We start from the raw sequence: 13,736 nt of genomic DNA, 5'->3' as shown, positions 1-13,736 counted from the left end.
CTGATATTTTGCAGGTGAATTGATTTACAACAAAATGGATAGTGATGGATGCAGATTTTATGCTGTCTGTAGTCCAACATGTACAGTTGAACGACACACTGGATATTGTAACATCACTACTCCTTTTACGACTACTTCACCCAAATTGTCAACCATAACAACATCACTTCCTCTTCCTACCACTTCCGAAATACCTCCATTTCATGGCTGTGTTTCTGCTACCTACCCTTACCTACAGGTTTGTAGTTTCTTTGATATGTTATGATTGTTGACATAACACAAATATTAGCTTCATACTTGAGTGGAAGTGTTTGCATTCTTTGAACTTTGTATGTGCAGATTGCCAGAGTATGTGTTGCAAGTGATGCGCTATATAGATGACAAAAATTTCTACACTCCTTTATATTATTTTTTCATATGGAGAAAGCAAGCTACAACAATCATTTCTTATTACTTTCTGATGCACTTCTTTGCATAAATAATAAATCTTCCTATTGAAATAATAGAGGAGGTTTTATTGTTCATTTTATTTCTTCACTGAACAGAAAAGCTTAAGCTACTCTGGAAATTTGCATCTTTTTTTCTTCTCCTGACCTCTCACCTGTACTTCTGTACACATTCTTTTGTTTGTTGTCGGTTTTGGCTTTTGGTTGTTGTTTGACTGATTGATTTGCTTTGGTTGATTTGTTTGTTTGGTTTTGATAGTAACGGTCTGTGCTGATAGTGAAGTCCACTACACATAGCTAGTACAAAGGACATTGGTTCTCTTAACCTAAGACCATTCCCCCCAAACCTCAGAAGAGCTCCTCATGCAGAAGAAATGACTGAAATTGAGGTTCCCATCTCTTTTAGCATAAGAAAAATAGATCATGTAGAATATTGACAACCTTGTACTATGAGTGAAGATTTTCAATTTAGTCCTTGTTTCAGATTTGGAAAACAAAACTGTTTCTGTGACAGCAATTTTTGTTCATTTTCCAGCCTGGACAAAGATACAAATTATCCAACTGTACAGAACTCATCTGTAAGGGAGACAACAAGGTAGAAGTAATTCCAACGCACTGCCCACCTGTAAGGGAAATTACCTGTGCTAACAAATATCCGGCAATACTGGTACCTGATGAAAACGGCTGCTGTTACCATTACGAGTGCCAATGTAAGCACCAGTAGATGAAGGAATAACTTTTTTTTTTTTAAAAAGCAAAGCTTTGCACAGATTATATAAGCATTTTGTTTTCTTAGGATTGCTCTTTTAATTGCAGTATATTCACTCCAATTTCTAAATTCTTTGTTCTACATTAGTTTTTATGTTAATCTTCCAAATATTTTCTCTCTACCAGGTGTGTGCAGTGGATGGGGTGATCCTCATTATATTACTTTTGATGGAACCTACTATACTTTCCTTGAAAACTGCACTTACGTCCTGGTGAAACAGATTGTACCTAAATATGACAACTTCCGTGTTTACATTGACAATTATTATTGTGATGCAAAAGATGGACTTTCCTGCCCTAAATCAATTATTATTTTCTACAAAACTGCAGAAGTGGTGCTGACCCGAAAAGTCATGAATGGTGTGATGACCAACGTGGTAAAATACACATTTTTTATTTCTTTATTTTTGAAAAAAAATATATAAGTTCCATATGCTTTACTGATTCTCATTTGAGCCATAACACTGAAGAAGAATTTATTAGTTGATTAGAGAACACAAAGAGGTGGGAGGAAAACTTTGTCTCAATATGCACTCTTCTCCTACAGAACCATGCCACCTTCTCCTTACCTACAGTCAGAAAGGCATGCTGAAACAATTAGTCAAGTGAAGTCGCTGCAAAGGAAAACAGTAACTGACCATTTTACTTGGTCCCAATTCAATGAGAAGAAAGTTGCAGAGTAATTCCTGACAAAAAGCTACTAAGCAAATATGTCCACTCGCATCGCTGCAAATGCAACAGCTTAGATTAATGGATTTGAATGCAGACAACTTTTTCAATGCCAGACAACATGTAGTATAGGGAGTGTGATTTTGCAACAAAGTTATTACATAGTAATACCAGGAACATTTCTGTAGTGAAAGAAAACTACCACTTATTTTCATATCGAAAATGTTTACAATAAACAAAATGATGAGGGATACAAAGAAAACACTTGGATTTAGAATGCTATACATTAGCACACAATCTGTATGAAACACAGTACATAAAGGCCACTTAGATTATTATCACACTGTAGCAATATAGCAATACAAGCTGAGATATTAATGCATATATATATGCCATTATCACAATATCAATGGACATTGAATGCGATGCACAACAATGTGAAGTTATGCACAATTATGAGTATTAGAAAATTATTTTAAGAAATCAGGCAGAAGTAGTGCTTATTCTGAAGTTGTTTTGTTTTGTTTTAACCCCGCATTCAGATGTACTTCAACCAAACGATCGTCAAACCAGGCTTCAAAAAGGATGGCATTTATTTCTCCAGACTTGGCATCAACATGATTGTTGAAATACCAGAGATAGGTGCAACTATCACCTTTAGTGGGCTGATTTTCTCTGTGAAACTCCCATACAGCAAATTTGGCAACAACACTGAAGGACAGTGTGGTAAGACAGATACACTAATTAAAACTGGAACTCTTTCCCCACTCCACCATGGTTATTTTCACCCACTCTGGCTATAAAGCTTCACGACTGGCAGAAATTTTTAAACAGAGATAAAATGGAAATGAAAACAGTTCTGCTCTTTCAACCTCTGTAGGATCAGAAGCTCAATATTTCAGCAACCTATTTCTTTCCTTTGGGGCTGGGGTTTTGGATTTGTTTGTTTTTCCATAACCTAAGTTAAAGCTCATATATCTGTAAAGAAAGCACTCTCTATGAAGCAAGACACCTTATACATTTCATGAGCACATCGTGTCTAAAGGTCATATCAGGACAATAATGTATTGTGCATCTGTGATGTGGCTTATGAGACTTACATAGCTTGTCTCTTCCAGGAACATGTACAAATAATAAATCAGATGAATGCCGTTTACCAAGTGGTAAGATAATTTCTTCCTGCCCCCAAATGGCTCATCACTGGATCGTTGATAACAACAAGTCATGCCATGGAGTACCAATACCACCAGTTGTAACCACGCCTTCACCAAAACCTCACTGTGAAACGCCTCGTCTCTGCAAGCTTATCTGGAGCGAGTAAGAAAAAAAATGAATTATTGCACTCTTTCTAGACAAAGCTGTCTCAGTATCTTACAGGACGAGTTAGAACTTTAGCTCTAGCATGTGATACTAGCTGAAAATGACAGATTAATGACAGGATATATATATAGTAAAAGGACTTTGCAAAAGAAACTGATCTTCATCTATTACTTGCATGCCAAAGGTAACTGACCAAGGAGAGATGAAGTCAGAAAGCCAAGGATGCAGCAAGCACTAAAATCCATATTCCCTGGGTGGCAAACACACAGATCTATGTCATCTTTCTCCCTCCCTACCTTCCAGGGTATGCTCATTCACTATTAGTTACACTATTAAGTAAAGACTGAACTTGAAATTTGAAGTGGGTCTTCATTACAAACCATAAAGAACCTCATTACCTATCAGGTTAACAAAGCAGACAGAAACAACTCAGTCAAAAAGCACCCATCATTCTTTGTGTGTTTTATGTAAAACATAGAGCTCCAAAAGCACAGATGCCTGTTTTCTGCAGTATTTCCTAGGCTTGCATGAGCTCTGACAAAAGCTTTATTTTTCAGCTGGATCACTTACGAAGGTCCACTTACACTTGCTTGCTGTAGTGACCATTAAGTTATGAGCTACCGTGTATGCGATTTTTCTGTCTCTCAGCTACTTTTATCATCCCTTTTTTCTCAATCTGATGCAGTTGCCTTTTTCATTAAATTTCTGGTGTCGGACTGATGAAAAGTTGTATACACATACAGAAATACTATTACCATTGGCCTGTACGGAAAAAAAAAAAAAGGTGCTTTTAATTTCCTAACCCTTCCTTTATCTATCTTCCATATTATTAGCCATTCTTAGGGTTTTGTTTCTCATAATACATTCCTTCCTGAAGCAGAGAGTCATTTGCCATTAACTGGGAAGTGCTGGATTTTATATAATGACAGGTTAACATTAAAAGTGTTTTGTTTCCTTTCTACCTGCAGGATTTTTGCAGAATGCCGTGCCGTGATACCACCAGAACCATTTTTCAAAGGCTGTGTTTTTGATGGATGTCGCATAGCCGATGAATCCATGCAGTGTTCCAGTTTGGAGATATATGCCACGGAATGTGCTGCTAGAGGTGTCTGTGTTGACTGGAGAGGAAAGACCAATAATACATGCCGTAAGTATTGCAGAACTCAAAAATTGTAGTAATTAGTGTTTTATTCAGTAAACAAATCTTACATCTAACACTTGACTACTGTCCACAAAAACACAGCAACATCCTTACAGAAGCTGCAGATGAAGAAGGCAAAACTGTAGTCACTTTTGCTGCAAAAATGCATCTACTGTCATTTTTTGATCTTTTTTCTTCTTTTTCAATACAGCATACAACTGTTCAAGAGGCATGGTATACAAGCCATGTGGGGCCATTAATCCTGCTACCTGTGAACCAAGGTATGCAAAGACAAAAAAAAATTCTAAAAACAACTGCTTATATATTTTTTCTCTTTTTATTGAACTATTTTCCTTAGAAAATGGTTACTTCATAATGAAATGTCCTGTGAGTTTGGGTAATTTACTCAGGATTTAAAAATATAAATCATCTCTATGAATATGGACTTCCTGTTACACTTCAGAAACCGCAAATTTTTTTGTCTCCCATGTATCTGACATGGTGACCTTCTACATATGCTGCTGTCTCTCCTGCTTCACTGCAAAAACGTTGTACTCATATACATACATTCCTCCCACTCTAGCCTTGTTGAGCTTCCTGGCTATGGAGTAACTGAAGGATGTTTCTGTCCTGAAGGAAAGACACTCATGAGTGAAGACAGCAACATTTGTGTCTCCGAATGCTGTAAGTAATTAGTAGCTAGCTTGAGGAATAGAGAACAGGATGATAGTCAGGAGGTCTGTGTTCTAGTGCCATCTTCTACATGGTCAGATCATGGGCAAATCAGCCTCTTTAAGCAACCCTAGTCTCCCCAAGTACCTTATTTCTGTCTTCCTTACATGAGACCTACCAAGGTGGTGGAATTCCACATTTCAGAAGAACTAGTCTGTATACTTATTTTATTTTTAGTTTTATCTTCACAGTATTTCTATTTGAAACTGCACAAATTCACTCCTTTGAGTCAGTTTTCAATGCTGTTAATCTTCACTTGTTTTTGTTTTGTTTTGTTTTTTTCAGCATGTAGAGAACCAAATGGAGTATCCAGATGGGTGAGTAGGACAGTCAATGTGGTTTATCGAGCACAGACAAGCGAAGCAAGGGGATATTTTGTGTTTCACAATTAACAAAGTTTGGCTTAGGTTGGGGGAGACTTTATTTTTTCTTTAAAAGGTTCATTCCTCGTTAGTCTTAAAAATATATACGAATGCCAGAGCAGAAATTGCATTACTCCTTAATAATATAATTAAAATAACCATCAATTCACATACTGGAGGGCTGGAGATGGTGGGCGAGGGGGAAGGGAGAAAGAGAAGTAGCATATGTGTTTCTTTGGTTTTTTATTTCCACAAATTTGGCTCTCTAAAGCTACTACAGATGAAGAGACAGATAGATAACAGAGCTTACTTGTTGCTGATAATGTTGATAATCTGCATTCTTAGTTCCTCAGCTGCATACAAATTATAGAAATAACTCTCCATAATTTATGTGCAAATGAATATGTCATGTGATTATTTCTTATTCAAAAATGCATGCAAATCTCAATTACTTCTCATTTAGACCTCTTGTATCCCTCATACTAACACTACTAATAAATAGAAAGTGATATCTGTGTGAACATGCTCACATGCTCAGAACCTTCAGTGGTCTCCAGCACCTTCCCCTAATTACTTTTGTTTTGATGGTTCCTTATAAAATCTAAAAATATTAGAAATATGAAAAGGCTGATGTAATCAGGCACCACTGTATCCACGAATAAATCAACTAGAAAAAAATAAAATTATTTTGGTTTGAATTTTTTTTTTCTTTTTCTTTTTTTTTTTTTTTATATAGCCAGGAGAAAAATGGACAAAAGACTGCCAGGAATGTTTTTGTGACAAGAATACTCTTACAGTGCACTGTACAAAGCACAAATGTTCTCTGACACAGAAAGTATTTTGTGATGAACCAGGATACATGCCTGTTAACATACAGATACCAGAAGATCCATGCTGTACTAGGACTGAGTGCTGTAAGTACTGTCTTAGTTCTTTAGCATGGGAAATATACTATATTCATTTTGAGGAATTACATTAAAAAAATATCATTTTTTAATACTTTGCATTGATTTAATATTTTTTTTCTCGCTCATCCCACTTCTTAGGAACTTCTTTAAGATCATTTACTGGATTTAAAGATTAAAAGATTATACATAGCTAGATATAGAAAAGTAACTGGAAATCTCCTATAATTTAACACTGAAACCCTTTAATGCTTTCATCACCTGAAACAATATTAAAAAAAACTACTCAAAGCATTTTCTGTTTTAAAGACCAATATTAAAAAAATATATATGTGTATATTAAAAAAAAAAAAATCTTGAATATGTAAAGATTCCTGGGCAAATATACTGTATTAGTCATTAAACTAGCTTGTGTAAACAATATGATGTTTGTCCCATAGGAAAATTTCAGACGCTCATGCAAAACAAAATCACTTTCATTTAAAAATTATGAGTTTATTATTTTCTATATTGTCTTACATTAAACAGACTGCAACACTAGTCTCTGCCCTGAGGTCCCACCACAGTGCTTAGAGGGACAGGAAGCAGTCACAATAATGCAGCCTGGAAAATGCTGTCCTACCATTGAATGCAGTAAGTACTATGTACCTTCTCCATGCCTTTTTCACAGGTACATTTTTCTAAGTTGATGAATATAAAAGCCTTGAAAAAGGAAGATGCAAATTATCTGTGTTGTCATATTGGGCCAATAAGGCAGCATTTTTTTCACATGCTTCTGGCTCTTCAAATTTACACCATTATGACACTGTCTTTCTTCTTTCTTTCCAGGACATGGCTGTATAGTCAATGAAACCTACTATGCAGTAAGTACACAGAGTAACTCACTATTCACATAGGTTCACAATACCATGTTTTTGTGACTCCTATCATGGAGCATATTTTGCAGAAAGGTCTGAGATAAGACATTAATTTTTAATCGAAGTCAGCACATCAACACTCTCCCTGCAAGCAAAAGCATTACCTTATCTCATTTCTGCATTAGCAGAATTTAATTTCAAGACTGATGTTACCAACAACAGAATCTCTGCTTAAATAAAACAAAAAAAATTTTTATTTAAGGATAGCTTAGTCCATACATAGTTCAGCTTTGTATTGTCTGTGACATACATACACAAGTAACTTATTTTTACTGATTAATAATGACTTTTTTTTTCTGGTTTCCCCTAGCCTGGAGCCATCATTCCATCAGGCCCCTGTGAAGAATGCACCTGCTCTGAATCCCCTTACTCAGGCTCTCACCATGCTACTGTCAAGTGCGAGCCTGTTATCTGTGACACATACTGCCCAGCGGTGAGTGCTATGTTGCTGTCAGTAATTCCTACCACACTCAAATACCCACCACTTAAGATCAGTGTCCTACCTCAATGTCATTTCCTCTCTCTTTCTTTCAAAACAGGGTTACAAGTATACAAAGAAACCTGGAGAGTGCTGTGGCACCTGCAAAGCAGCAGCTTGCATAATGACTGTGGGAGAAAACATTACACGTGTGCTTCAAGTAACTATCCCTGTATTCATTCACTTTTGGTGAACTCTGATAGTCTTTCCACTCTTCCCTTTACTTGCCTATGTCACATTTATCTGCTGCATCTTTTCTCATGGTAGACAAATACTTATTCAGGCAAGGAATACACTGTCTTGAACAGCTGGAACAGTACCTTGAGCTATGAAACTCCAGTTGTAACTAAAAATTGTGGAAGCAACTGTGATACTAAATAATGGCTTTCAGAAACCAACATAGAAAAATACATAGCTGAAAGCAATAGGCACTTATTTGCTTTAATCTCTGAAAATATAGCACCCATTTTGATCAAAGGATGATTTTATCTGTGGAGACATTTTTCTGCTCCAAACAGCCAATCTCAAGTTAACTGAGAGCTTTAGGAGAGAATAAGTCAGTAAGCCAATGGGGATTCTGCCATGTATCTGAATGGACATACCTATAAATTCTGATGACAGAATCATTGGACCACAAATTGATCTTTCCAAATGAGTCCACATACTTATCCTATTCACGCAAAAACCTGTCCATATTCAGATAAAAAAGACAACCTCTTCACTGGGTTAAAGAAAAAGACTTACAGTAGTTTGATAACCTTACAACTATCAGCTGAAATTCAAGCAAATTGTTTAGAATAATCAAACTGCAGTAAGCAGCAATGATGACACTGGTTTGTTTTGTTTGTTTTGTTTATCCGTTTCATTTTTAGATTTTTATTCACTTTAATTTTAATCATTTTCAGGTTGGAGAATTCTGGAACCCACCTGGTGAGAACTGTACAACTTATACATGTGAAAAACACGATGACCAGTTCATTCAAGTTGTCTTCCAGAAAAGCTGTCCTCCCTTTAACCCTGATGACTGTGATCCAGTAAGTATTCTTCTACCAGTTCTAATGTTTGGAGAAGTTGCAGTGCCTAATACCAGTGACAGAAGGACTGCGATATTCAAGGAAAATACCTAGCAGAAGCATCACACGGGATGCTCTCTGAATCCAGACCCACCAAATTTCATTTCAGAAAAGCAAATTAAAATTAAAATGAGTGCTATATCAATACTCACTGAGGACTGGGCACTAGAGAAAAAGGCACAGCATAACATTTTGATGTTTTGGCTTCTTAAAAGTCATCAGGTGACCTACAAGCAAGAACCTTATTGAAAAATAATGGGATTTTAATTCCTAAATTATTTAAGATTACAAATTCTTTTTTAGAATTCACTTGAAAGCAACGGTGAAGGAAAATAAGCTTCTTCAATTCACATCATCATTCAACTTAATACATCTCAGGGTAGATTAGAACCAGCTCCATATATTTCATTAATTGTGTTACCAGGTCTAAAAAGTGCTGGGTCACAAGAACTTCGTGCAATGCTACAGGCTCAGGGAAGAGTGGCTGGCAAGTTCCCCAACAGAAAAAAACCTGGGCATGTTGGTTAACATTCAGCTGAACATGAGCTAGAAGTGTGCTCAGGTGGCCAAGAAGGCCAACAACACCCTGGTTTGTGTCAGAAATTGTGTGGCCAGCAAGACTAGGGAAGTGATCCTTCCCCTGTACCCTACACTGATGAGACCTCACCTTGAATACTGTGTTCCATTTTGAGACCCTCACAATAAGACAGTCATTGAGGTGCTGGAGGGAGTTCAAAGAAGAGCAATGAAGCTGGTGAAGAGTCTTGAGCACAAGTCTTATGAGGGGCCTGGAGAAAAGGTGCTTAGGGACATGGTTTAGTGGTGGATTTGGCAGTGCTCTTAAAGGTCTTTTTCAACCTAAACAATTCTATTGTTCTATAATCCTTTACCTGGACTGACTTGGGTCACTCAAAATAACCCACATGTGCTACAAGCTGTATTTCTGAAATTTTATCACTGAACTCTGATGACAGCAAAGATGTTCCAATTCCCCTCAATGTCAGCTTTAAAATAATTCTTATTAATATTGAAGTAGTTATGTGCCCTTAATATTTAGCCTTGCTTGAAATGAGATTCCATGTCAATATAGTGAACTTTCTGATGCCAAAGAAACTCAGGAAGCAGTGAAAGTCTCTGCTGTAGTATGCAGATATGAAACCTAAGTTATTTTTTTCTGTTTTTCCACTCAAGGATGACATCAAGCTATCTGATGATGGCTGTTGTAAAGAGTGCCAAGCAAAACTGAAGAGTAAGTATTGGTTATTTTTTCAAGACTAAGCAGTGATAATATGTGACTTATTAGGTATATTAGTCCCTCTTGCATGATAGACACATAGACATAAGAGGTGAAACAGACCAAGTTTGGGACAACTGCCTCACACTGTGGTGAAAAAGGAAACAAGTGTCAAAAGAAAGGAACAGAACAATTCCAGCATGCACTTTAGGAAAACATGGATATGGTGATCTTTCTCATCCCCTACTGTTAAATGTTAGGTTTTTTGTGGGGAGGAAGAGTGTTGGAGTGAATAAAGGACTCAGCACTCCGATTTGATGTGAATCACGCAAAGCCATTTATTACAGAAGCAAGCCTTCTTATATATGCAACTGATCTCTGATCACGCGTCCACGCTCCAAGCATGCATTCACTAATTGGATACCATCTATGTTCACGAGCTGTCCACGTGCTGAAGTCTCACTGCTGATAGGTCCGTTGATTTACGTCATGTTGAGGCCTTGTTATTGTAGAACTGCTTCTCTCCCACGGCAGGTCCTGTTTTCAGCTTTCTAAGTTGGCCTTGAAATTCCTTTGGGCCTGTCTGGTTCTACAACAAATGCTCATCTAACAGAAGCCCCTCCACAGGAGAGGACTATGATTATTTTCCAATTCACATAGGTACATTCTTTTTAAGGAAGAGACGTGGGAGTGCATTGAGAAGTTGCCACAGTGCTGATCTTTATTTCTGCATCTTGCACCAAAGTTGCATGAGCACAAGTGAATTTTTAATTCATTGATAACACAAGAGGCAAGAGTCATCATTTGATCCTTAGCTATTAAAAGAGAAATACACTGTGACCTAATTTCCTATTTCAGCTCCATCCATCTCAGTTTTCTACTACAACCTGTGTATCATACACAGTATTTATTTATATGCATATGTATTTTAACCTGTTTTCCTTTGGTTTGTGACAATCTCAGGTTGTATGAAGCGCAATACTACTACTGTCATCCAATACCGTGGATGCATATCTCCTGCACCTGTTGAGATGACGTACTGTGAAGGCAGCTGTGATGCTTACTCACGGTAAGTGGCATAAAAGATAATTGTGATCTCATCTTCTGCTTCTTTACACTAGTTAAATAAAGCAAATTTTAAGTGATTTTTCTAATATGTCCAACATTTACCCAGTCATCAGCAGTTTCCATTGCACTAACTAGATTTTTTGACAGACATGATGCTGTACTATCTTCATTTCCTCAAGACTCACAGTGTTTTAACAGCCTATTCAGTGTCATAGTGAATAGACCCAAGATTTGATTTTACCTGTGTAAAAGTGCAGTTGTTGCTCACTGTTCTCTCATTTTGGATGGGCTTCATATGTGATCTGGATTAATTCTGTGCCTTAATGAAGAGCTAGATTCATCCATTTTTACAATGAGGAACCACTTATATTTCACCCAATACTGTAAGAATGGTAATATTCAGCAATAGTCCCACATGTAAGCACACAGCTTCTGGTTATACTTAGTAATGGGTAAAAGGGGTAGTGGTATTTCCCACACCATTTCTGACTCTTTCTCTTTTGGTGGTTTTGCAATCAGATATTCTGCAGAGGCGAACACGATGGAACATAAATGCTCATGTTGTCAGGAAATCAAGACCAGCCAAAGAAGGGTGACTCTAACATGCAGTGATGGAACCTATCTTGATCACTCATACACCTATGTGGAGAAATGCAGCTGTGTGACCACTGAGTGCATTGCCCAAGTCAGCACCCAACAGGCAACAAAACAGATAAAGGCCTCTCAGGAACAAGGAAATGTCTAAAATTAGAAATAGAGTGAAGAAGTCAAACAAGGGTTGAACATAAAACTAATAACAAAACTTTGAAAAAAATACAAAAGTGTGAAAAGCAGCTAAAATTTTGGATGAACAGGTGATATTCTCTGCAGACAAACTTAATATGTCTGTCTACATTTTTTCAGTTTTCATTACCAATATATCTCCCATTGTTTTTCATGTCTTTTCTTTTAAACCTTGAGAGGTACAGCATAAAATGTCATTTTGACATTTTCTGTGAGCTTGTTTGTCTTGTGAGAAGTGCTGCACCATTAGACTGAAAGCTGGATTTACACTTGCAGAGTCTATCATGAGAACAATATTCTTTTCTGACTTGAAGCTTGCTTGTGGTGGCACGAAGTAGGCACTTGACAATATTTCCATTGATGTAAACTGACATTTTTGGTAACATTTTCATTCCAGATCACTGAGAAAAATCGAAAGCTAAAGTCCAGAAAACAAACAAACAACAAACCCCAAGGAAAACCGTACCTCTCTGTTTCTTTATTTTTATTTTTGCATTGAGGAAAACTGACTGCAGAAAGCCATACCTTCTCAGAATTATAAACTTCAAGATTTTGAATAATTTATGATAGGCATGTTTCCCTATATATTCTCATGAGAAGAAGAAAGAAGTCCTATCATGTGAAGCTGCTGTGCACTACTCTTTGTTTACATAACACCATCAGCATAGTAACTGTATGAAAAAATGGAATTTTTTTGTTTGTGCTTAATTGTTTACAGAAGAAGTATATATATATATAAGTATATATATATATATATATTTGCCAACAGGGGCATATGAAGGATTTTTGTAAACGAAAGTTAATAATAATAATAATAATAATAATAATAATAATAATAATGTAAATTCTTTCCTAGGAAGCTTTTAAAGCTGAACCATTGCTATTTATTTTGTTTATGGAAAACTGATTTATTGGGTCATTTCTTTCAGAATTAATATTATCCCATTTCTTAGTCATATTATCTGGGTGTGGTATATTTTCTTCTTCTATTTCATTTTGGAATATTGTTTTATTTTTGTTCTTTATGACAAAAACTAATAGTGATTAATAAATTTCAAGCATTTTATAGCATGTCTCCTTTGACTTTTCACTGAATCCCTCTCATGAGAGTTGCTGGCCCAGTGAAACATTTGCTTCCCATTCTGCTACAGCCATTTCTCAACAGCTCCAGGTCAAATGTCAATTGAGACACCCCTTATAGAGCTTTGATACTGCCTCGAATGAAAGGTACTCATAAGCAAAGTGTTCCAAGCACATTAGTTCAGATGCTATCCAATAGTGAGCTTCCAGTGAGCAAGCACGTCTTTGAGTCTGTACATATTTTGTAGCTCTGAAACTATCCAAACTATCCAGCCTAGTTAGTCTCTTATTTTAGAGCCCACTGCAACATGTATAAATCTCAAACATGAAATTGTAAATCTACAAGTTTCAACAGCTTAGCTTAGTTACACTATACTTTGAACCAGCTACCACAGATCTGACTGTAGATTGTATAACAATGCCAAGGAACATGCTCTAGGATCAGTAGGGGAACAGTAAAAAAAATAAAGGTGATGACCTTTCTCCTAGTCTACAGTCTGGACAGCTCAGCAGAGGCAGTAACAGGATAACAGCACAGGCTTTCTGCAGGTGCCTTGTGTGCACTGACCTGTCCCTGAGGATCACTAGCAATGTCATACTGCCTGCTGGCAAAATTCCTTGCTTCCTCCCAGCTTTCTCTTGACAAATTGTTACTTCACTGTCTGTTTTTTCTAGTCCTTAGGCTCTTCTCCTTCCCAGTGAGGCCCCAACAGAGCATACTGCTCTGCTCCCTCCTTTCCACCTAACTCACCAGGCTTTC

At 36.9% G+C, this 13,736-nt stretch overlaps 1 protein-coding gene across 1 annotated transcript in view; it reads left to right on the top strand.

Moving 5' to 3' along the window:
* Window positions 1–12,649, top strand: part of MUC5AC (mucin 5AC, oligomeric mucus/gel-forming) — a 48,895-nt gene extending 36,246 nt beyond the window's left edge. The window contains exons 52-69 of the mRNA XM_071808610.1: window positions 15–238; window positions 982–1,156; window positions 1,341–1,591; window positions 2,426–2,609; window positions 3,002–3,200; window positions 4,172–4,350; window positions 4,556–4,625; window positions 4,928–5,028; window positions 5,362–5,393; window positions 6,175–6,352; window positions 6,872–6,976; window positions 7,172–7,206; window positions 7,571–7,693; window positions 7,800–7,898; window positions 8,644–8,772; window positions 10,003–10,060; window positions 11,009–11,114; window positions 11,633–12,649. Of these exons, the coding sequence (XP_071664711.1) occupies window positions 15–238; window positions 982–1,156; window positions 1,341–1,591; window positions 2,426–2,609; window positions 3,002–3,200; window positions 4,172–4,350; window positions 4,556–4,625; window positions 4,928–5,028; window positions 5,362–5,393; window positions 6,175–6,352; window positions 6,872–6,976; window positions 7,172–7,206; window positions 7,571–7,693; window positions 7,800–7,898; window positions 8,644–8,772; window positions 10,003–10,060; window positions 11,009–11,114; window positions 11,633–11,858 (2,474 nt within the window). The 3' untranslated portion in view covers window positions 11,859–12,649. The remainder of the gene's footprint in view (window positions 1–14; window positions 239–981; window positions 1,157–1,340; window positions 1,592–2,425; window positions 2,610–3,001; window positions 3,201–4,171; window positions 4,351–4,555; window positions 4,626–4,927; window positions 5,029–5,361; window positions 5,394–6,174; window positions 6,353–6,871; window positions 6,977–7,171; window positions 7,207–7,570; window positions 7,694–7,799; window positions 7,899–8,643; window positions 8,773–10,002; window positions 10,061–11,008; window positions 11,115–11,632) is intronic.
* Window positions 12,650–13,736: the final 1,087 nt, after the last annotated feature.

This window comes from Patagioenas fasciata, chromosome 5 (genome assembly GCF_037038585.1).
Source record: "Patagioenas fasciata isolate bPatFas1 chromosome 5, bPatFas1.hap1, whole genome shotgun sequence".
NCBI classification, from domain to species: Eukaryota; Metazoa; Chordata; class Aves; order Columbiformes; family Columbidae; genus Patagioenas; species Patagioenas fasciata.
The sequence above is the reverse complement of the archived record's forward strand: the minus strand, read 5'-3'. Positions and strand labels throughout refer to the sequence as shown.